This window comes from Phragmites australis, chromosome 12 (genome assembly GCF_958298935.1).
Source record: "Phragmites australis chromosome 12, lpPhrAust1.1, whole genome shotgun sequence".
Taxonomy (NCBI): domain Eukaryota; kingdom Viridiplantae; phylum Streptophyta; class Magnoliopsida; order Poales; family Poaceae; genus Phragmites; species Phragmites australis.
The window spans coordinates 28563342-28586065 of NC_084932.1; the positions used below are offsets into that span (position 1 = coordinate 28563342).

At 44.8% G+C, this 22724-nt stretch overlaps 3 protein-coding genes and 1 pseudogene across 3 annotated transcripts; 3 read left to right on the plus strand and 1 right to left on the minus strand.

Moving 5' to 3' along the window:
• Positions 1–285: 285 nt before the first annotated feature.
• LOC133887510 (DNA repair protein RAD51 homolog A) lies at positions 286–6774 on the plus strand. The gene is made up of 9 exons (XM_062327489.1): positions 286–411; positions 1644–1788; positions 1868–1978; positions 2068–2159; positions 2244–2338; positions 2421–2534; positions 5883–6012; positions 6172–6293; positions 6413–6774. The coding sequence occupies exons 1-9, from the start codon at positions 313–315 to the stop codon at positions 6534–6536; spliced, it is 1032 nt and encodes a 343-aa protein (XP_062183473.1). The 5' UTR covers positions 286–312; the 3' UTR covers positions 6537–6774.
• Positions 6775–7566: 792 nt separating this feature from the next.
• LOC133886482 (uncharacterized) lies at positions 7567–11194 on the minus strand (annotated as a pseudogene).
• Positions 11195–16550: 5356 nt separating this feature from the next.
• On the plus strand, positions 16551–19386 carry LOC133887404 (uncharacterized). The gene is made up of 2 exons (XM_062327345.1): positions 16551–16858; positions 18549–19386. Exons 1-2 carry the CDS (start codon positions 16646–16648, stop codon positions 18945–18947), a joined length of 612 nt encoding a protein of 203 aa, XP_062183329.1. The 5' UTR covers positions 16551–16645; the 3' UTR covers positions 18948–19386.
• A 1373-nt stretch (positions 19387–20759) lies between these two features.
• LOC133886484 (uncharacterized) lies at positions 20760–21476 on the plus strand. The gene has a single exon (XM_062326173.1). It carries the CDS (start codon positions 20760–20762, stop codon positions 21474–21476), a length of 717 nt encoding a protein of 238 aa, XP_062182157.1.
• The last annotated feature ends 1248 nt before the right edge of the window (positions 21477–22724 follow it).

Sequence of the window (22724 nt, forward strand, 5' to 3'; positions counted from 1 at the left end):
AATGCTGCATTTTTTCTATCATCCGTTGGAAGGGCAACATATTTTTTTTAATAGATCACTCTTTGGAAGGGCAACATGTATTTCATGCTATTTTTTCCAAACGGGCGCTTAAAATTGTTAAATTTGAAAATTTAAAATATAAAAATAAAAAATTCCCCCACGGTTTTGCCTCTCGTATTGGTCTCCGGCCCAACTCGTCTGATTGGGCCCACCAGTAGCCCATCTACCTACCAAGTATGGTCCAATAAAAGCTCGCCATTTCCGCCTTGGCGCCGCCCTCCTCCTATTCACTTCGAACTGCAAGTGGGGCCCATGGCGACATCGGCGGCGGCGGCGCAGCAGCAGAAGGCGGCGGCGGCGGCGGAGCAGGAGGAGGTGGAGCACGGGCCCTTCCCCATCGAGCAGCTCCAGGTACTGATCCGTCTCGTCCCCCTCCGTAACCCTAGCTGGTTTCTTGGCCCGGTTCTTGTTCTTCCTCCGAATGGCGCAGTCTCCAAGGTCGAGGCTTTCTTGGGGTTCGCGGTCCGCGCGTGGGCGAATGGAGATGGGTTCATCGCGAATTCGGGTTCTTTGGGTCGGGTGTTCGATTCTTGGCCGAAGAATCGGTGGTTCTTGACTCGTTTGTTCCCCCCTGATGGAGTCACGGTCGGGCCTTTCTTGGATTTCTCGGTCAGCGCGCGGTTGGATTGAAATTGGTTTTCCCAGTTTGGTGTTTAAGCAAATTCTTGGTGACAAAACCTAGGTTATTGGTTCGCATTTCGTGGAATTTCCGGTTTGTTTGTGGTTTAATCGAGCAGAGTTTTGCTAGTTGCCGGGGTATTGGGGCTGGGCTTTTCAGGTGCTGTCGCAGGTTCTTGGCTATGGAACCCTAGATTCTTGATTCGTCCTTGGTTCATTGTGTCAGGAGCGAGCCTTTCTTGGAATTTCTGGTTGGTTTGCAGTCCAATTATGTTCCGATTTTCCTGCATTGTTGCGGTTGGCAAAACTCCAAGTTCTTGATTTGTAGAAGTCGAGAATCTTTGTTGGGCTCTCTGCTGACCTTCGGTCGTTTCTCCCCCTAGATTGCCATAATTAGCAGTAACACATAGTATTTCATCAACTTTTAAATACATCTCTAGCTGAATCGAGATGATGTTCTCTCAATCTGGCATCATAAGTAGGCTCTTGAGATGATTCATGGGCTCTTGCTTCTGAAATTGCCTTGAAAAATGAAGCAAAAAGTCACCATCCAGTATTTCTTGTGAAAAATGCTCTCCTATTAGTTGATTTTCCTATGCGTATAACATTTCAGATGCACCAGTTTTTCCATGTATGAACAGTGTGAAAATGAGGAATTGTTGCCTGAGCATCATTGGTTTGTTAACTGATGGAAGAGGCGAATGTGATTCATTGCTTAATGGTATAATTTTCTTCAAGCATAGCTTAATGTAGATTAGCCAAGGCTGTTAAGATGGCATTTTGAGGTAGCTTAGGTCCTTTTTAGCTGTAGTTAGCGAGTAACAAGTGCCTGTGTTTCTATTCCCTTGTTCAGTGCCATCTAAGAATTTCAATTTAGGTAGCTGACTAACTAGTTTCTGTTTCTTGAAACAAACAAAACTACATTGCTCTGTGAACATTAATTTTGTGTGTAATTTGGGGTCTAGGCATCTGGAATAGCTGCACTTGACGTGAAAAAGCTCAAAGATTCTGGTCTCCACACTGTAGAGTCTGTGGCTTACACTCCAAGGAAAGATCTTCTGCAAATCAAAGGGATTAGTGAAGCCAAAGTTGACAAGATAATTGAAGCAGGCAAGTAATATGAGGCCCTGCTGTATGGAAATTGTATCGCACACTATTAAACTCATAGCTGTCTACAAAACTTCTGCAGCATCGAAGATAGTTCCATTGGGATTTACAAGTGCCAGCCAACTTCATGCGCAGCGGCTGGAGATTATTCAAGTTACAACTGGATCAAGAGAGCTTGATAAGATCTTGGAGGGTAATGAGCTTGTAGCTTTCCTTTTCCTACAGAATCTGTACTAGTGAGTTGCAATCACTTAGCATTCTGTTTTGACCTATCTTTAACAGGCGGAATAGAAACAGGATCCATCACAGAGATATATGGTGAGTTCCGTTCTGGAAAGACTCAGTTGTGCCACACTCTTTGTGTTACATGTCAGGTAACTTTTTATCTATCCACCTCTTTTTTTCATTTCATTATTGAATCCTTTTGATGTCAAACATGTCAATAATTTATATTACAGCTTCCATTGGACCAAGGTGGTGGTGAAGGAAAGGCTCTATACATTGATGCGGAGGGTACGTTCAGACCACAAAGGCTCCTCCAGATAGCTGACAGGTAATGCCTTAGTTACAGTTACGGTTACAGTTATTATTTTGGGTTATATCATAAATTTGATCGCGTGCATACTGGAATGTAGGTTTGGATTGAATGGTGCTGATGTGTTAGAGAATGTGGCTTATGCCAGAGCTTATAATACAGATCATCAATCGAGACTGCTGCTGGAGGCAGCTTCCATGATGATAGAGACCAGGCAAGTCCAACTTTAGTTTTGACTCTACATGTTAACTGTATGTTTCTTTGAACACTAGTATGCTTCTACTTGCTTTATATAGGCAACCGGAAGTTCTGCACTAGGTGTTAGTATTGATTTGGTTATCTTTCTGCTTATGAATCAAAGGGATCAGGCCTTAGTTAATGTACTGGTCCTTTCTACTTCTACCCAGTCCGTTATTCCATGTGACATTAAAGTATGCTTGTAGTTCTGGCATCGAACTCAACTTCACCCCAGTTTACTTATTGTAGTATTGTAAGTTTCCACTCTGTGCATTGAACAAAAAGATCCCAGTTTTATGACACATTGCTATTTGTATCAGCTAATTAACTAAAACATATTGCAGTAATATGGTTAGTTGTCTGATCTGTATCTAGCATACCAAAATGTGAAGTACAGCTAATTAATAGCATACTATGGTTAGACTATACATAACAATGCAGTGTTCACTACTTAGTCTAACATGATAAATGCTGCTTCACGATCTCTCTGCATCAGGCAATACAGAGACCAGCTAATAAATTTGTCGATGCAACTGCTGCTAGTATAATCCTTTTGTGCTACTGTGTTGCAACAGTATACCAGCTACTGTAGAAGTATTGCGGCTGGTACACGAACAGCATGGAGGCCACTGTAGCAACCGCCGTACTGTAGCCCCAGTGGCTGGTGTAGACTTTAGAGCCTATATAATGGGCAGCACCTTCTATATGTACACATTTGGATGAGTTTAAATCCAATAGAGGCTATTAGCAGCTATAGGTTTTTGGATGTTTGAATAAACATCAAAAGTTGCTTGTAGTAAGAGTAGAGATTGTTAATAGCTATAGGCTTTTGGGTGTTTTAATAAACATCAGAAGCTGTTAGCAGCGAGAACTCCTGTGTCTAGTGTGGGCTCGTGTGTGTGTGATTCCAACCCAACTCTAGCAGGATCGATTCCAACAATTGGTACCAGAACCATGGTTGATTGATCCTGGCGATCTCGGCTCCTACGAGTGGCTCTGGTACCAATTGTTGGAATCGATTGTTGAACCGTCACAACTCCCCATCGCCGCTGCCACGACGATTCGACACCGAGATGTCGGTGGTCGCGAGGTGGTCGTCTAGCGTGTGGTCAAGGAGGTTGGCGGTGTGTCGTACCTGATCCTCACACGAAGCAACTACGCAGACTGGAGCCTGCTCATGAATGTCATGCTGCAGGCTCGCGGCCTCTAGGATGCAGTGGAGTTTAGCGATGCGGCATTCCAAGAAGATCGCATGGTGCTGGAGGTCACCCTTCGCACCGTGCCCCAGGAGATGATCAGCACGCTTCCTGTCAAAACTAGTGCCAAGCAGGCTTGGGTCGCCATCACGTCGATGCGCGTCGACAACAATCGCGTCCGCAAGGCCTCGGCACAACAGCTCTAGAAGGAATTCAAGGTAATTTTGTTTCGTGACTGGTAGACGATCGACGATTTCGCGAGGCGTCTCTTCGGCCTCGTCACCAACCTCAACACGCTCGGAGACACGATGGAAGATTAGAAGGTAGTAGAAAAATATTTGCGAGTAGTCCCCAAGAGATTTTCACAGATTGCTCTGCCCAGTGAGACTCTTCTCGATCTCTTGACGCTCACGCTGGAGGAAGTGACTGGGAGGCTAAAGGTGGTGGAGGATCGTCTCGATCCGAAAGAATCCTCTGCTGTCAACGGAAAGCTCCTCCTCACCGAGGAGCAATGGCTCGCGTGCATTAATACCTGGTAGCAGGGCGAAGAATCCTAGGGCAGTGGCAATGCTCGTCGCCGTGCGCAAACACTGGGAAGAAAGGGGGAGGCAGCGGCTTTGATGGCAAGGATGATGCGTGCGATCTCTCCCACAACAAGTGTTGTAATTGCGGGCGCTATGATCATTGGGCCAAGGACTGTCGCTATGACCACAAGAAGGTGCATGCTTATTTGGCCCAGGGCAAGGAAGAAGACAAGCCTGCGCTCCTAATGACGCAGTTATGCGCTCTCAGTGATGCGTAGAGCAGAGCCACCGCCAAGCCACGTCCACCTCGACGAACCGCGCACACAAGTCCACCTTGGTGCCAGCGACGACAGTGGCCACCTGGAGGGTTGGTACTTTGATACTAGTGCCACCAACCACATGACGAGTTGCCACTATGTCTTCACAAAGCTCGATCGAGGTGTGGTGGGCTTCGTCTGTTTCGAAGATGGCTCGGTGTTGACATTCGTGGCTGTGGCACCATCCTGTTCGCTGGGAAGAATAGAGAGCACAAGGCGCTCTCCGGCGTCTACTTCATCCCACAGCTGAAGAACAACATCATCAGTGTGGGCCAGTTGGATGAGGGGGGCTCCAAGGTGCTGATCGAGGATGGCATCTTGCGGATCTAGGATCGCAGCGTCGCCTTCTTGCCAAAGTTCATTGCAGGCGTAACCTGCTATACATCCAGCGCCTCGACGTTGCCCATCCCATCTGTCTCGCGGCGCGCCACAACGAGAACGCTTGGCGATGGCACGTGCACTACGGCCACATCAATTTCGACACACTCGGCGGTTCGCGTGCCATGAGATGGTGCGAGGTTTGCTGCAGCTGGAGCATGTCGAGCAGCTGTGCGACACGTGCATCACTACCAAGCACCGCCGAGCTTCGTTCCCGTCATAGGCCAATTATCGGGCGAAAGAGCGCCTCGACCTCGTCCATGAAGATATTTGCGTTCCCATCACGCTAGTGACACCAGGTGGACGTCGCTTCTTCCTGCTGATGGTGGATGACGCCAGCCGCTATATGTGGCTGACGCTCCTAGCTGTGAAGAGCGATACGGCGGTGGCAATCAAGGTGATCCAGGCGGAGTTGGAGGTGGAGAGCAGACAGAAGCTTCGTGTCATCCGCACCGACAACAGCAGCGAATTCACATCCATTGAATTCATGCGCCATTGCTATAGGCGTTGATGAGTTTAAATCCAATAGAGTTTGTTAGCAGCTATAGGCTTTTGAGTGTTTAAATAAACATCAGAAGATGCTAGTAGCAAGAGTGGAGGCTGTTAACAGCTATATGTTTTTGGGTGTTTTAATAAACATCAGAAGTTGTTGGTAGCGAGAAAACTTCTGTGTCCAGTATATATGCTCGTGTGTGTGATTCCAACCCACCTCTCGCAGGATCAATTCCAACAATTGCTACTATCAAAATGTTTTTCATTAATTCTGCTTACAAATTTTTGTTTGCAGCATCCTTAAACATATCTGAATAGCCAATGCCTGTTTTCATTGATTCTCAGCATATTCTTGTTATGAAGACTAGTAATAATAGCTGTTGGTCAGAAATTTTAATATGAATCTCTACATTTGCAGGTTTGCTCTCATGATTGTAGACAGTGCCACAGCTCTGTACAGAACTGATTTCTCAGGAAGAGGGGAGCTATCGGCGAGGCAAATGCATATGGCTAAGTTCCTGAGGAGCCTTCAGAAGTTAGCAGACGAGGTTAGTTATAAGTTAACATTCTTTGTTATCATTGAGGAAACTGATGTCTTTACTGTTTGGTTATGTTTTAGCTGTCATTGAAATGAAAATGCTGTTTACACCGTGTGGTTCTCCGGCATGCATTGTTTGGAATGCTTAATTTTATACTGATCACTGCAGTTTGGAGTAGCTGTGGTTATCACCAATCAAGTAGTAGCACAAGTGGATGGATCTGCAATGTTTGCCGGACCACAGATCAAGCCCATTGGTGGAAACATCATGGCTCATGCTTCCACGACAAGGTGCGTTACTTTGTAGTCTGATAATTCTAATCAGTTATCTATATCCAAGCCCGCAACTTCTGTTCTGCTGCTATCTATCTATATTTTTTTTTTCTTATGATGCCCATACTGTCTATCAGGCTCGCTCTTCGCAAGGGACGAGGGGAGGAGCGAATCTGTAAAGTAATAAGCTCCCCCTGCCTGGCTGAAGCAGAAGCAAGGTTTCAGCTAGCATCTGAAGGCGTTGCAGACGTCAAGGATTGAGGCCATCTCCGCTTACGGGCCACAGCTTCTTCAGATCCATCTCTGCTTTGTCATCACTTGGGTCAACTGATGCGTTGCCCCTCCTTGATGTACAACACTTGCTTTCGCAGATGGGAATGCACATCTGTGATATTGTAGAGTGTTGACAGTGTCGTTGTTGTACAAAACGATGTATGTCCTGCATTGCATGTAATGTGACGTCTGCTACAAATACTGAATCAATTCTAGTTCTGCTGAATCAGCTGTTTTCCAAATTTGTCTCGCATTGTTCAGTTAACATGGCAGTTTCGACGCAAACCATGACCGTATGGTAATGGTGACTCGGAGAAGCACCATAGGGGGCAGCGATGACGGGAAAATAGAGAGGAACGATCGAAGAAAGAATAATAGAGGATCAGATACAACTAAATTAAAAGAAACTGTCCCATTAATCACGGGCCTAACATGACAGTGCGCCAATGGAAGGACGCCAGGAAAAAAACATAAATCCGTCAGTCGCCCCAGTCACCAGTAGACTAGAAAACGAGCACTGCGAAGAGTAAAAGAGAAGGCCCGATGCCAGTGGACTTGCACCGGCCGGCGTGGTCAGTTGGTCTGCTTGCAGAAACAACCCCCAGGGTTCCCAAGGTCCTCGCATATAGCCTTAGGTCCCCGATTCAAATTCCCATACGATCAAGTACCAAACTACCTGAAAATGCTATTTTTCGAAAGATGGAGTACCAGAACGAGCCGCTCAAAGTCACGCAAAGAAGGGGTCTAGGTAAAAGAGGGGCAAAAAGGTCATATCATATTGGGTTTTAGTCTGAAAAGGAAAAAGTCTACATGACCCCTTAAACTATCGACGGGTGTATATTTAAAATCCCGAACTACAAAATCAGGTATTGTGGATCTTAAACTTTGCAAAACCGTTTACTTAACCCACTAATCTGGTTTCTAACGTTGTTTTCGCCTCGCTGGCACTGGTTTTGCCACGCTGGCACTGCTACAGTTGGGAGGGAGCCACCTGTTAGCCAGCAGTGTTGTCGTCCTCTTACAGGAGCATGCCGCCGGGGAGGCCCACCATGGTGTTGAACAACACCTCAGAGGCGGACGCTGTGGCCACGACGAACTCGACCAGCAACCCTGCCACCTCGACCTCCGTTGTGCTGCTGCCTCCGAGGCCAAGGCGCGAGGCCGTGCCTGCGAGCCGGACTAGCTCTTGCGTTGCGACCTGAGCGCAGAGGCGAGGCGTGCGCCATCATGGCGGCGGATGGTAGCCAGAGCCTCAGCGACGTCTTGCTTGAGCTTGACGACGGCATCTTGGAAGCTTCTGTGCGCGTCGGCGAGGCGTAGGAAGGCGTAGAGGAGGGAGTCATTGCTGCTGCTGGCGGCACCGGAGAGCGTGGCTTGGGCCTCAGGGAGGTCGCCAAGCGTGGCATGAAGCGCGTCGACGTACGCGAGGCCTGAGGTGACAGAGGTGGGGTCCTGCACCCAGGCGCGGACGACACAGATGTGGGTGAGGATGCAGTGGGACTGGCACGGGAGGCTGACGAAGCGGGTGTGGTAGGCGGACGCTGCCATGTAGGGCTTGGAGGTCCTCGATGGGCTCAGAGGGAAGGTGAAAGTGCATCTAGCCCCTATGTGTGGTTTTGGTAATTAATGACAATACATATGGACTAACAATGGTGTTGAGTTTGTTAGTAGGTTGTTCCATAGGTGATGCATGGATGAGAGATATGCATGAGCTCTAAGTGAATGGGGAGAATGAAAATGCATCAAGATGAATGAGCTCTAGGTGATGCTCGGGTAAGTGATAACAATGCCTATGGACTAACAATCATATTGAGAATTGCTATTAGGTTATTCCATAGGAGATGCATAAATGATGAAGCATAGATTCTTTGAGAAATGCTATGAGTTCAAAGAATTGCATCAAAAGTCATTGAGATTTTAGTGATGCTCATAAGAAGAAGAAGAAGCTCAATAAGATTAGCAATGAGCTCGAAGGCTAAGTTACTTGTGGAGATCAAGTAACTAAAGGTATGCTTGTCAATAGAGTTTTATGGACTAACTCGTGTGCTACGTGTTTAAGAATGAGTGGGGTTAGGTTCTATATGAAGATTGACAATATGCATGAAGGCTAAAAGTTACTTGATCTCCACAAGTAACTTAAGGTATAAATGTTGTCATTTAGGTTTTATGGACTAACTCATGTGCTTTGTACTTGAGAGTGAGTTGAGGTTAGGATCCATAAGAAGGCATAAGTTGAATTGAAATCATATATGCTAAGAGTGAAGAACAAGAGTGGACTCCATATTTGATAAAATGAATTCCTTGAAGATGTCGAATACAAAGTGATTTTCTATGGCAAGACGGTAAAGGGAAAGCAAGACTCGGCTGCGATGGACCATCCGTGGTGAAGGGCAAGCAAATGACTTGGCGCCAAAGGACCAAGGCGGTGGTGAAGAGCGAGTAAAAGCTTTGCGCCAATGGACTGTGCGAGGCCATGAGAAGTTATGGATGATTCACATCAATCATATGAAGAATTAAGAAAAGATGGAGTGAAGAATATATGAAAGTTGGCAACCCTCAAGGTTTGGAAGAAAGAAGCGGTACTTGAAAGTTTTTCAAAAGCTCAAAGTGGTTCAAACGAGTTTTATCTTTGAATTTAAGTATAGGTATGCCACACTATTAAGAGGGATGCAACGTGAGCTAATTGTCGTGTCTCAGTGCTCAAGAGTTCCCAACCAAACCCAAAGTGAGAGTTTCTTTTTAAGAGTCCGGAGCGGAAAGTGTGGAAGTGTCCAAAATGGGTTTTGGAGTGTTCCTAATTTGATTCTTTGTGTTTTAGGTCATGAATTTAGTTGGGATGTGTAGCCCTCTTAATAAGCTTTCCATAGAGTCCAAAATCGTCGAAATTGGACTCCGGGATCAAAAGTTATCGCCGTTTTTCAGAGGTCAGCTGTGCTGTACTCGGAGACTCCGGTGAAGACCGGATTCTCTGATACCTGGAGTGGCCAGAGACTCCAGTGTAGGCCGGATATTCCGGTAAAGTCTAGAAAAGAGTCTAACGGCTAGTTTTTTGAAGTGGGCTATTTATACCCCATTTACCCCATCCTTTGGGGCTGCTGCAAGGACACGAAAAGAACATCCTCTAGAGCCAAAAGAACCTCTCCCACTCTATTCTAGTGTGTGATTTGAGAAGAAAAATGAGTTAGGTTGAGAGATTGGAAGATTGAGTGCAAGTGAGCTAAATCCATTCTTGAGCACTTCAGTTCTCGGCAAGAAGTTCGTCGTCGTGTCTGTTACTCTTGGAGGTGAAGCCTCCTAGGCGGCTAGGCGTCACCGACGAGCACCCAAGGTTGTGGGTTGCCGCGAAAGTTTGTGAAGGGCTCGATTTCGCCTCCGCAAGGGAAGAAATCTAGAGTGGATCGAGGAAAGCGGTTGAAAGAGACCTGGCTCGTTGGAGCTTCCTCAACGGAGACGTAGGACTCACGGTGGTGAATCCGAACTTCAGAAAACAAATCTTTGTGTCTCCTCTCTTGTTTCCTTACTTTTAAGTTCTTGCTCAAATCTTTGTGCATATTGCTCGATCTACTTGTTTGTGTGTATTTGAGTGTAGGTTCTCCGTGAATCTACTTGGAATCATCTTCGGGAACATACGGCATCACTTGGTTTGAGCTAGAACTCTCTACCCATCCTTTATATTCAGTTTCGGGCTCAGTTCTGCACAGAATCCGGAGAATCCGGACTTTACCGGAGATTCCGGACCTGTACAACCCGGAGACTCCGGTCTGAACAGTAATTTCAGGCATATAAACAGTGTTTTCAGCCTTTTTCAATTTAAGTTTTATTGCATATCTCTTGCTAGATTAGAGTAATTTTTGTCACCTTAGGATTGTAATTTCCACACTTATTTAGGGTGATTGTACACTAGTTGAGCCTAGCATATTTAGATTTTTCACTTGTGAAAAATCCGTTAGTTTATATTCCGCTGCAAGTTTAGGCCAACGGTAAAAGAGGACGAATTTTTGTAAAAACGCCTATTCACCCCCCCTCTAGGCGACATCATTATCCTTTCAGAAGAAGATGGAGCTCGCGAAGGTGCCATGCCTGTCAATGGATGGATCATGCGCTGTGACTTGCTTCCTCTCCTCTCTCACACAAGAGTAGAGATCAAGCCGAGCTTCCTCCCCACTGCAGTAGCGCGCTGCCGCCAAAAATCCAATGCCTCGAGCTCAAATCAGCCCCAGCCGAGTCCCTCGAAGCACGGAGAAGGGTATCCTAGGGTCGTTCCTGTTGAATCAAGCCGGATTCCCATCAAATCCCCACCGGATGCGTCTCGTCGACCCCCTTCTTCCCCAATTCCGGCCGAGACCTCCGCTGCTCATCGTCGACTGACACAACCCTAGCCCCATCACACCAAATCGTAGCACGGTGAGCCTCCCTAGGTCCTTTGAATGCTTATGCTCGCCTTGGATCCCTTGTAGCCTGATGTCAGCACGATCCGCAGTTGAGCTTCGAGAGCCACTGTGCTTCGTGCTTGCTGCTGATGATTTTCTGGCCTGCCCACCGTCCGAGAGCAGCAAATAGGGATTCCTTGTATCGTGCTCTACTTGTTGGTGCCCTCTGTGCATTGAATGCTGACACCGTTTGTCGGCGGCGAAGAGCGCTACCATGGCTGTGCGCGCGACGGCAAGGAGCTGCCGCGGTCCCACCCTTCCATAACTGCAATTAGCTAGCCCTCGGTGAAAACCAGTGCTAGCAACGCAAAAAGGTGGGCTCCATCCACTCCATCCCCTCCTGTGTGGCAAAACCAGTGCCAGCGAGGCGAAAACTACCTCAGAAACCAGGTTAGGGGTTAAGTAAACGGTTTTGCAAAGTTTAAGGTCTACAATAACTAGTTTTGTAGTTCGGGGTTTTAAGTATGCACCAGTCGATAGTTCAAATGGTTACATAGACTTTTTTCGTCTGAAAAAGATACAAATAGGCTAAAAGTGGGGGTAATGGTATTTCCTAAAGCAATCACCTTGTTAGAGTGATATTTTTTCAAGGTCAATCTTTGGAGTGGCATTCTCAGTCCGAACCTGAGGGGAGCTTATGAGAGATTATATTTATGACATCCTATGCATTACTAGTTATAGAGCTGCAAATATAATCGACCCACTTATATGTAGTATATAAATAAAGCTATAGCCAACTTTGTAAGGGATGAAAAAATTGTAATTATATACAAATTACTTGTAAGCGGTGCTACCTGTGTAAGTACATATATACTAAGTATCCGTACATTGCAACGAAAATACAAATATTGAACGTGGTAATATTAAGCACAAACTCAAGGTATGAAGATGTGAATGCGCCATAGGAGCACTGCTGAACGAATACGTCGGGAGAGATACCGTAGTTTGATTTTAAATAGGATCTGGAAAGAATGATGAGATTATCCGCTAATATTTCTCCTAATTTATTTATTTATTTATTTATAATGGTAAAACTGGTCCATATCCGTAGCCGATAACGAGACGGTGAGGCTGAAAGATGAGACTTTTTATTACACAATAGAGATTTTTTAGTACAATGAATCTTTTACAAAACAATGCAATGATTTATAATGTTCTACGGATAAAATGTGTTGGATGTCCTACCAATAGAATTGTTCTAAGTTTTTTCGTTACTTCATGCCCCAACTCAAAGGGTCTATCAACGTAGACAACATGTGAACGCATCTCATCAGTGTTACATAGTATACTGGCTATCCAATTCGTATTCCCTAACCTCGGGTTTCTTAAATATTCTGCTCCTAGCCAACATCCGTCCAGGCTGACTTGATTCATCAGCATCAGCTGGTGGTCTAAGGAATTTCGGTCTCATCCTATGCCTCCTGATTTGTTGCGACAAATCATCAACCTCTACTCCATTAAGATCATTTCCAACCATATTCCTTTCATTTCGTTTTTTCTCCGATTCTCTTTCCCGTTCTCATTCTTTTTATTTTATCTCATCTCTAACAGCTTCCCTTCGAAGGAAATCGTGAAAAGAAAGGAGAGAGAATCCCGTCCTGAAGAGAATGACTTTAGGAATCCCGTCGTGAAAGAAACCATAAAGAGAAATCGTTAGAGCGCTGAAGAGAATGAAAAAAGGAGGGTCAATTCCTCTAGCCGGGGCATGCGTTCGAGGCCGAAGAAGCCACCCAATTCTGTACAAAACAGCTGGAGGGGCTTAGCCCTTGCATGGTCTTCTCTTGTATGACAACCTTGGGCCGCTTTGGAACGACCAAGTATAGGAGCTTAAAATTCAAAACCATCCTTTACGCCAAATAAAGTTATGTTGGTTAAAACTTGAAGGGATATTCGATCAGCTTGAGAAATTGCAAATTTTGTAAACTTTGCAACTCTAATATAATACTGGACCAATGTTACTCCTCAAAAGGCACCGTTCTGTAAGATTATCCGATAGAATGAACATTGGTAATCTGGTGAACTTTTCACATAGCTTGAGGTAGTGAAGAAAACACGAGGATGGAACCTCAAGTACATCAAGGAAGTTCAGGTCACAAACATCACATACATCAACCAACAGAGAACAAAGTTGTAAACATTGGCAGATCTGGCACAAAATTTTAGGGGTGGGATGGGGCTCAAAAGCTAAACAAACAATCGTCTAGTTTATACTTTGAAGCAATGTTTTACACAAGCATAGTGGTAAAAAATATACAAAACACATCAAGAAAAGGGCATACCACTAATTGAGCCTAATATTCTTCAATCGCGACAATAGTCCAATATTCTTCAATCTTTACGAGGAGAGATCTGTACACAAATGAAAGGCTAGCTATTACAAATAACTACTGAGTAACAAAACAATCAGATCTACAAATCCACAGAGACATATATTATAACGCATTAACACTGCTATACATTTAAGCATAAGTTTCAAATTATTATCTATTGGATTGAAGGATCGAGAGAGTGGCCTAAAAGGGGGTGTGAATAGGCGCTTTTTCAAAAACTAAATCAGAAATGCAGAAGCAGGTCAGATATTTCGATCTTGAACTGGATGTTCCGACTGAGACCAGAAGTTCCGGTTCAAAGCATTAGAACTTCTGATTTACTGAAAATAAACCTAACTATATCTAGACGCAATGATGAGATATGCAACAAGATGCTAGAGCAAGCATGGTGTAAAACTACTCAATTTAAAGTAGAGCTAGCAATTATGAAGCACAGAGCAAGATAACAATCAAATTGCTCAAAATAACATAAAAGGTTAGAGATAACCAATGGAGGGGAGACTCAACGAATATGCTTCCCGAAGTTCAGATCCTTAAGGGGATCCTACATCTCCGTTGAGAGGCACAAAATCGGGTCTCTTTCAATCTTTTACCTCCCGAGGTTACACCAAGCACTTCTCGGTATTCCTTTCTTTTCGAAAGCGGAATCCGGCCTTCACAAACTTCTCATGGTGCATCACATTCGATTGGGGCTCGTGAGTGACTTCTAGCCGTCTAGGAAACCTCAATCTCCAAGAGTAATAAATGCACGAAGCAAGGCTTGGAGATGAACTCAAGTGCTCAAAGATCGACTCAATTTCACTTTCACTCGATCTCTTACTCAAATCCCTTTCACAAGGTGAACACAAAGTTAGGGAGAGGAGAGGTGCTCTTTGGGGGCTCTAGAGATGTTTTTTTTTGCGCAACGAACCAACAGCCTAAAATGAGAGGGTGAAGGGGGGTATAAATAGGGAACCCAAAAAATTAGTCGTTATACTCAGATTCAGCCCACATCGGAACTTCCGATATGTACAAAATACCAAAATATCGAAACCTATGATTCAACCAATCAGAACTTCCGATTCAATACATAGCACTAACCGAGAACCCTAGGTTTAAGAAAATCGAACAGTCCGACCACATCGGAACTTCCGATTCAATAAAATGAAAACCCTAGAGCCACATATTCCTAAAAATCGGACATTCCGACCAGATCGGAACTTCCGATTCGACCAGAGAAGAGAATCCGAGAGCTCCAAATTCCTAAAAACCGGACATTCCGACTCAATCAGAACTTCCTATCTACCAATCGGAACTTCCGATATGCAACAGTCTTCTTAGCTCGGTGTTTGTGTTGTCACTTGTGTCTCTCATCTAGGCACGAGATATGAGCACTTTGAGCACTGAGTCATGACTAAGCAATGATGCGATGCATCCCTTTTGATAGTACGTTGTTTTCCTAAACTCAATTATAAATAAAAGAGTGTATTACACATAATATTCACACACCATCTTCTTTTTTTAATTTTTGAGGGTCGCCAATGTCATTTCCTTTACATTATTAGGACTTTCACCTATCCACATGCTCAATTAAACGCATTAGTCCCTTAATCGTTTGTCGTCAATCATTAAAACCTACAACGGAGGGCTGGATGCACTTTCATAGATTAACATCCAATCAAGCAGTATTGTAGTAAGCGTTAATGTCCTTGCTAGTTAAACATAAGTAGCAGGAGTGCTGATCCATCATACATTATGAAATGTTAAGAGGATCAACAGGAGTGCACATAGATGTTATTCGAAATTGTCATTATTGACATTTGACAACACAGTTTCCTCAAATATGGTGGGACTGCTAAAACTAAAAATAATAAGATAATATCCAATTATCCATACTTCTGACTGAACATGTGATTGCTAAAGTATTATTAAAAGAAAACAAAATAATATCCACTGGACTAACATGCCATCTAGACATCTAGTCACCTCAAATTCTATACACTGATACTGTGATATAGACATCCAAATCCAATGGCCATTGGTCCTATGGAGTTACCGAGCCAAATATGGAGAGTGGAGACTGGAGAGCTACCGAACTCCCGGCCACCGGCCACGCCGAGCTCCCACCGCTGAGCAGCGCCCCAAAATCGGCTGCTTCATCTTGCGAGTCATTCCAGGCTTCCAGCGCCGGGGCGCCGTGCTAGCCAACTGAGCTCCCAGACGCCAGCGCTGACCAAGTGGGGGCTAGGGGGCTCCTCTGAGCCGGCACAGTAGGGGGGGGGGGGGGCTCAAGCTCCCCGGGAAGATTCACCCCTGGATGTAAATATGTTCAGAGACTAGAATATCCTCCTATAGGGAGCAGTTCGCCGGCACAAGAGTTTGACATGCCAGCTTGGGCATATGAGGTAATAATTTGAACCGACCTTTCATCGATGAAAAATCTTGCCAATGTCTGTAACTTGCAGATCTTATTTTAGAAGAACTTCTTCAAGTTGCTCTACGTGCAAGTTATCTGAAACTCCCCAGATAGGTGAACTAACTTGGGGAGTAGGATGGCATCCATGGGTACTATGTCTAACTTGGTGTCCCTTACGTCGAGCGTCTCCAACAATCGCAGATTCACAATATCATGTGGAAGCTTGCTCCCATCTTTATTGCCTCAGATGCTAAGATATTCGAGCATTGGTGGGTTGCAGATAGCAAGATTATCATATGTCAGGTTTTCAATAGTTTCTAGAAATACGCTTAAAAAGTTTGAGACGTTGAAGTCCATTGGAGCTCCGTTTGTTCAAACCGAAAAACTCGAAAAGAATAGGTAAAGCCTAAAATCGTTTTTGCTATAGTTACCACGTACTTTTCTCATTTTTGTTTTTTGTTTTCTCATGATATCGTTTTCGGCTGCTTCGGGCGGAAGACTTCGGAAAGGAGCTCAAGTAAAACAGGATTTACCCCTTTTTGTTTTCATCCTTATCAACACGGACGTCATGGGTCAAGATAAAGTGGAGTGCATCGCATACGAAGATGAAGCGAGTGGTGTATTTTCCAGGGCAGACACTACTAATATTGTAAATAAGGGCCTGACTTTGCTTATAAAAAAACTCTTGTTTATTGAACAACGGATTCAAATAAACACGGACAAGTATATTTGGGAATAGAGGTGTATATGCATTTTTCTAAGACCCGGAAAAAAAAATGAACCTACAAACAAAAAGAGCGGCCTTGTACACATTAAACATGGACAGACCACATCTGCACGTTCCTTTTACAGGCCCATTTAAAGTGTCCCACTCGTTTCCTAAACCCTAACCAACATTGGTCACGCCGCCGCCGCCGCATCGACGGCGGCGATTCTCTTCGAATGGCCACTCCGCCCTACGGCGGGTGCGCGGACAACTCGCAGGACTACTCCCCTGCGGCCACCGTCGTCTGCTTCGACCCTCCGCTCCCTCTCCTCCGCGCGCCCGTCCCTTCCCCCGCCCCCGGCGAGGGCCCCGTCCTCGCTTTCCGCGACGCCGCGAGCTGGCAAGCCGCCTGGGAGGCTGCCGAGGCCAGCCTCGTCTCCCAGTGCGAGGTAATCCCTCCCTCCCCGCCTCAATCGTACGCGTGTTGTCGAAGCGATATAATTTAAAGATGCGTGGAGGAAGTGCGAGTTCTTGAGTGGTTTAGAAATGCGGCCATGCGAGTAGCTTGGAAATTGGGATTGTATTCAGCGTGTAACTTAGATTGTTTCGACCTCTGGAGTGTGGCTGTTTCTTGAGGTAGATGCCAGTGGCTGGTGCAGCTATGAACGCTGGAAGCCTTGCCTGTGATTATGCTTCGCTCTTGCAGCTGGCCGAGTTGCCTCATGCTAGTTATGCGAGGCAGTAAGTTTAGCAGCTGCGGACATCAAAGAGAGCAAACCAGCTCCTGGCTACTGGAGTTTAGTAGTTGGGGTTGACAATGCTCGACAACATATATGTTTCACTTCTTTAACATGCAGTTTTACTCTTGTGATTATTTTGGTGGAATACCTCATTACGGACTCAGTAAAAGTAGGCTACTTCATAACAGTACATTTTTCCACAACATTAGCTAGGATCTATTCTACATGTTACATCCAATCAAATTGTACTTGTCCCAACACTAAATGTTCTCTCTTGTTATTTGCTTTAGCTTTCTCAGTTCTCTATGAATTTAACTTCTGTTCTCTTCTGTTGTGATTCTCATGCTATTGATTGTCGGTTTCATCAATGAGATTAAGGCAGTTTATATTCTCTTTCTTTTTTTTCTTCATTCCTAGAATACAGAGGAATTTGGTTTACTATTGCAGCTGGCCGAGCTGACTGGCTCTAGTACTGCCAGTTAGTAAGTATAGCAGCTGCATACATTAAAGAGAGCAAACCAGCTCATGGCTGCTTAGCTTTAGTTGTCGTGGTTGACGGTGCTCCACAGTACACCTGACAATTGCACTTCTTGTATTACTATTCTGTATTGCTGTTGAAAGCCTAATAATTACTCCCTCCATTTCAAAATATAGGGCACGGTTTGACTCGGTGTTGTCTCCAAGATTAGACTTTGACCATCAATATCTTTTATAACACATTGCTCAGAACAATAAAATTATGATTGTTGGAAACTACTTTCAAATACAAATTTAACGGTACGAATTTTGTTGGTCAAAGGTTTAAAAGTTTGAATCTTGTAATGTGTGAGTGCCTTATAAAAGGAAATGGAGGGAGTATGCGATAACAAGTTGGTAACTTGGAATATGGCTTGTCAATACTGTGAGAGTGAATTTGTGATTTACATGTGCGAAGCACATTTCGTGCTCAGAAAGCACTGTATGAGATTTAATGATTGTGCATTCTCTAGTGCTCAGAAAGCACTGTATGAGATTTAATGATTGTGCATTCTCTAGCGAGTAGAATTTGTCAAAAATATCTTGTCGAAGAATTGTTGCTTATCAGGAATACCAACAAGCAAACATTGCTCGATTTTATGAAGGCTTGTACAATGTTGATGAATGATCAGATAACTAAATTTGAATTATCTCAAATTTAGTTTTTATGCTGTCCTGGAACACGCATATGAAAATGTCCATATTATGCATCTCCTGTAGAACTATTGCTTCCGAACTAGTGCTATTTCATTTGTCTTGAATATATATAATTCACACTCCCACCTTACTTTGTGTGGTGCATTTAGTTTGCTCATTTCCGTCTCAACAGAATCTTCCCCCCTCCAAATTGGAATGAACAAATTATTGATGCACAATTTTGTAGGCTGGTGCACGATCTGGGTGTTCAATCACTGCATCACGCAAATGCAAGCCCGCGTGGTGGAAAGGTTTGTTTGGAGCTGCACCGACTGATTATCAAGAAAGAGAGAGATGTGAGGAAAGAGAAATGGCCGCTTGCCTAGATGCAGCAAAGGAGGCTTGCGTCAAGTTTGCAAAGGAAAAGTGCATTGCACCATTCCGAGATGCAAGGATCGCTTCTGAGGGTCTCCTTGAAAACACAGATTTCATTGTCTTTGGTGCTAGGGGTAACAAAACATCATCAACATCACTGTGTGCTCTGAACAACCGATTCTCATTCAATCCTGGTCCCGGTGCCACAAACTACGAAGGAAGTGACTTGCTAGACAGCTTAGCATCTAATGACAATAATAAACCTGGGTGATGACTGGGCAAAGATAATGTCGTAACTGAGGCCTGAGTGTGGTGATTTCATGCCATGCATGTTTTTTTTTTGCTACTGAAGTTGAAGTGGGTTCAATGGCTACATATGGTGAACAATTAATTTATGGAAATGGGGGCAGAGGACAAAAGACTACAGTTCTGTGGGTTGACAGCAAGAGAAGGAAATATGGAGTGGAACTGTGGAAGCAAAGCCATGACGTTTGGTTATTGTACATGTTGTGGTTTTTTTGGTCGCAGCTTGAAGATCAACGAAGCAATTTAGGACCTTTTAGGTAGTAGCCAAGGGTTCTCTTTTTATGAGCACTTGTGTGCTCACTTTTACAGATAAAGTCCACGGGTTGTACATTGTAATGTTGGCACCAGCTACATCCTAATTAATTAATTTATTCCAAGCTCATGAGAAATTGATTTTCTGGCAACATTTGGCTGCTAAACTCATCATGTGAAAATGTTTTTTTTTTTGTGGAATTGAAATCATGCATCATTCTTTTGTACGACCTCACTATCTGCCACTTCAAAATCTGCCTAGTCGTTGTGCTGCATATTTCTCTGGCTTTCAGGTAATGTGTTTATCGCTTCATTATCTGTAGCTGTAAACAGAATCTGACAAGTACGGAGTTTAGGAGATCATGCAGATTTGTTGCAAAACCCATAATCTTGTGTTTGTAACGTTTCTCAAAATAAAACGAAAAAAAAGTGTTACATGCACCTCTTCAACAGCACCTGCGCCTACTAGTGGTCAAATTCACTTCCTCTCTTCAGTCAGCTCTATCTTAAACGTTTCCAGCCGGTGTCCATGTAGGAGCTCCAAGTCGAGAGATGTATGAACCGGAACCCTAGCTCGACGATGCTCCAGTAGAAAGCATCTGGACATGGACATGATTGGCCATTGGATGCTGCAAGTGTATTGGGACATGAACATGATTGGCCATTGGATATGTGCAGTGACAAGGCCGTGGAGGTGGTGGTGTGTGGTGTGGTGTGACATGAGACTGTCAATACAATCGGTGGTGCAGAGGAGGCTCGTCTCCAGTCGATGCTCCCTAAGGTGCGGACACTACCACGTACAACAATGTCCATGTGCATCTCTTCAGAGAATGAACATCTGCTGGATCTCGCGTTATTTTAGATGAGTATTACTGGTACTTGAGGTTCTGAGAGTGAGCATGTGATGTGAAGAAGGAATCCATTCGCCGTAAAAATAAGAAATCCTATGTTTCTGAATGATCCGGAAAATGGTTCGCTCTCTGCCTGCCACGCATGCAATGGCTAGCTTTTGGCTTAGCTTCCTCTTCCTCCCATGGCATATCCGAAAAATGGCCGTCGTCTTCTGCAACGGCTCATCCCACAGTGTACAGTGCCATGCATGCATGCCTTCTTCTCTCATGTGTCACCTCCCACGAAAAGAAACACATCTTGTTTCGTCCAGCGGTATTCGGAAGCAAATTTTATAAGATTTTTTTAAAAAACCTCTGTGAGAGTTGAAAAAGAGAAGAGAAGTAGGTGACAAGCATCATCACAGAGTAAGAGATTTTTATATAACCCAATTCTATAAAATTTGATTCCACGACGCACAATCTTAACCGTCTGACCATAAATAATCTTTGTACAATTTTCTTTCTTTCTACCTCGCTTTCTCTCTGGCACGGCCATGGTTCCTTTCGTCCTCGACCAAGCGTCTCCACACTACAATCACTAGCACGGCTTGTTCCTCAACACGCTCAGGAAGTACGATCTCTCTGATCACGTACTCTCCGGTGATGACTTCTCCGATGATCTGTATTGGCAGCGGATGGAATGTACTGTCAAGTCTTGGCTCTTCGGCACCATCACTTCGGAGCTCCTCGAGATAATCATGACGTCGTCCCTGATCGCCCTCCTTATTTGGTTGGGCTTGGAGCAGAAACTCATCGGTAACAAGGAGACTCACGCCCTTCTCCTCGACGCCGAATTTCAGATGTTTGTTCAAGGTGATTTATCAATTTCGGATTATTATCGCAAGCTTAAGAATATGGCAGATGCACTCGGTGACTTGGGCGAGATGATTCACGATCGCACACTTGTCTTGAATGTCCTTTGGGGCCTCAACGACAAATACTCCTACATGGCTGCCCTCCTCAAGCATCAACGATCCTTTCCATCCTTCATCGACGTGCGAGCTAATCTTCTTCATGAAGAGCTCACCATGGAGCCCAAGATGACCTCCTCGATGATGCTTGTTGCCATCATGCCGTTTGCCTCTTGTGCACCTGTCGGCAGCGTTACTAGTGCTACCCAAGATGACAGCTCTCCTGCCTCGATTGGCGCCACCGGGTCTTCCTCCAGCAACGGTAACAGCCGCAATCGACATCGCCAATGCCGCAACAACTTCAGGGGTGCCTCCGGCCAGTCCGACGCCAATGGGAGCAACACCAACGCGCCCGGTTGGCCGCCAATGTATAATCCATGGACCGACATCTTCATGGTGTGGCCTGGTTTGGTGGATAATAGACGCAACCCCAGTGGATAATCGATGCACTACCTCCATAGCCCCAGCAGTCATCGCGCCCACAGCACGCTCTTACAACAACACATGTGGGTGGTGGTTTGTCTGCGCAGTAGCTATATGATTTCTTGCCGTTCTACCCGCCCGGGGCGCCATCTCCTCAATGAGTGCCACTGCCACCTGCCATGTCCTGGGATCAAGGCCTTGGCGAATGCGTTCAACACAATGATGCTTTTGCCGCCACCGACTGTGAATTGGTATATGGACTTGGGTGCTACCTCTCACATGACATCGAACTTCGGTACTCTCTCCTCTTCCTAACCCCCACTTCATCTACTCCGTCTAATATCATTATCAGTAACGGGTCATTGCTGCCTGTCACCTCCATTGGTTCTGTGTCTTTCCCGTCTGCCCAGGGTCCTTTATTTCTATATCATGTTCTCGTTTCTCCTCACATTATTATGAACATGATTTCTGTTCATCAGTTCACTATTGATAATAATTGTTTATGTCAAATTTGACCCTTACAACCTTTCTGTGAAGGATCTCATAATGAAGAACATGATCGTTAGGTGCAATAGCTCCAGGCAGCTCTATTCTCTCCGTCTGTCGGTGTTCCAGCCTCATGCCTCATGGCCACCACCACCTCCACCGCCCTTTGGCACCATCGTCTTGGTCATCTTGGTCATGAAGCCCTCTCTTGTTTAGCGTCTTCCATAGATTTTGCTTGTAATAAAAGTGAGATGGAAACTCTTTGTCATGCATGCCAGCTTGGTCGCCACATGCGTCTCCCTTTTCCTACATCCACTTCTTGTGCTATCAAGAATTTTGATTTAATACATTGTGATCTTTAAACATCCCCTGTTGTGAGCATGTCTGGTTACAAATACTACCTTGTTATTCTTGATAATTGTTCGCACTACCTTTGGACTTTTCCCTTGCGTCTCAAGTCTGACACGTTCCCCACTCTTTCTCATTTTTCTCCTATATCGCCACTCAGTTTGGCTCCACCGTCAAGAGCATCCAATGTGATAACGGGCATGAGTTTGATAACTCATCTACTCGCATATTTTTTTTCACTCATGGTGTTACACATTGCAAGTCATGTCCTCACACTTCTTCTTAGAACGGTAGAGCTAAGCACATCATTCGTTCTACTAACAATATTATGTGGTCTCTCATGTTCCAGGCTAGTCTTCCCACTTCATATTGGGTTGAAGCACTTCATGCCACGACATACCTCCTAAATCATCACCCCACCAAGATGCTTAA

Excerpts from the sequence above, each read along its gene's own strand:
- LOC133887510 (XM_062327489.1), top strand. The coding sequence starts at position 313 with ATGGCGACATCGGCGGCGGCGGCGCAGCAGCAGAAGGCGGCGGCGGCG. Across the intron at positions 412-1,643 it reads TCCCCATCGAGCAGCTCCAG|GCATCTGGAATAGCTGCACT; the intron begins GTACTGATCCGT and ends TTTGGGGTCTAG. Across the intron at positions 1,979-2,067 it reads GCTTGATAAGATCTTGGAGG|GCGGAATAGAAACAGGATCC; the intron begins GTAATGAGCTTG and ends TATCTTTAACAG.
- LOC133887404 (XM_062327345.1), top strand. The coding sequence starts at position 16,646 with ATGGCCACTCCGCCCTACGGCGGGTGCGCGGACAACTCGCAGGACTAC. Across the intron at positions 16,859-18,548 it reads GCCTCGTCTCCCAGTGCGAG|GCTGGTGCACGATCTGGGTG; the intron begins GTAATCCCTCCC and ends ACAATTTTGTAG.
- LOC133886484 (XM_062326173.1), top strand. The coding sequence starts at position 20,760 with ATGGAATGTACTGTCAAGTCTTGGCTCTTCGGCACCATCACTTCGGAG.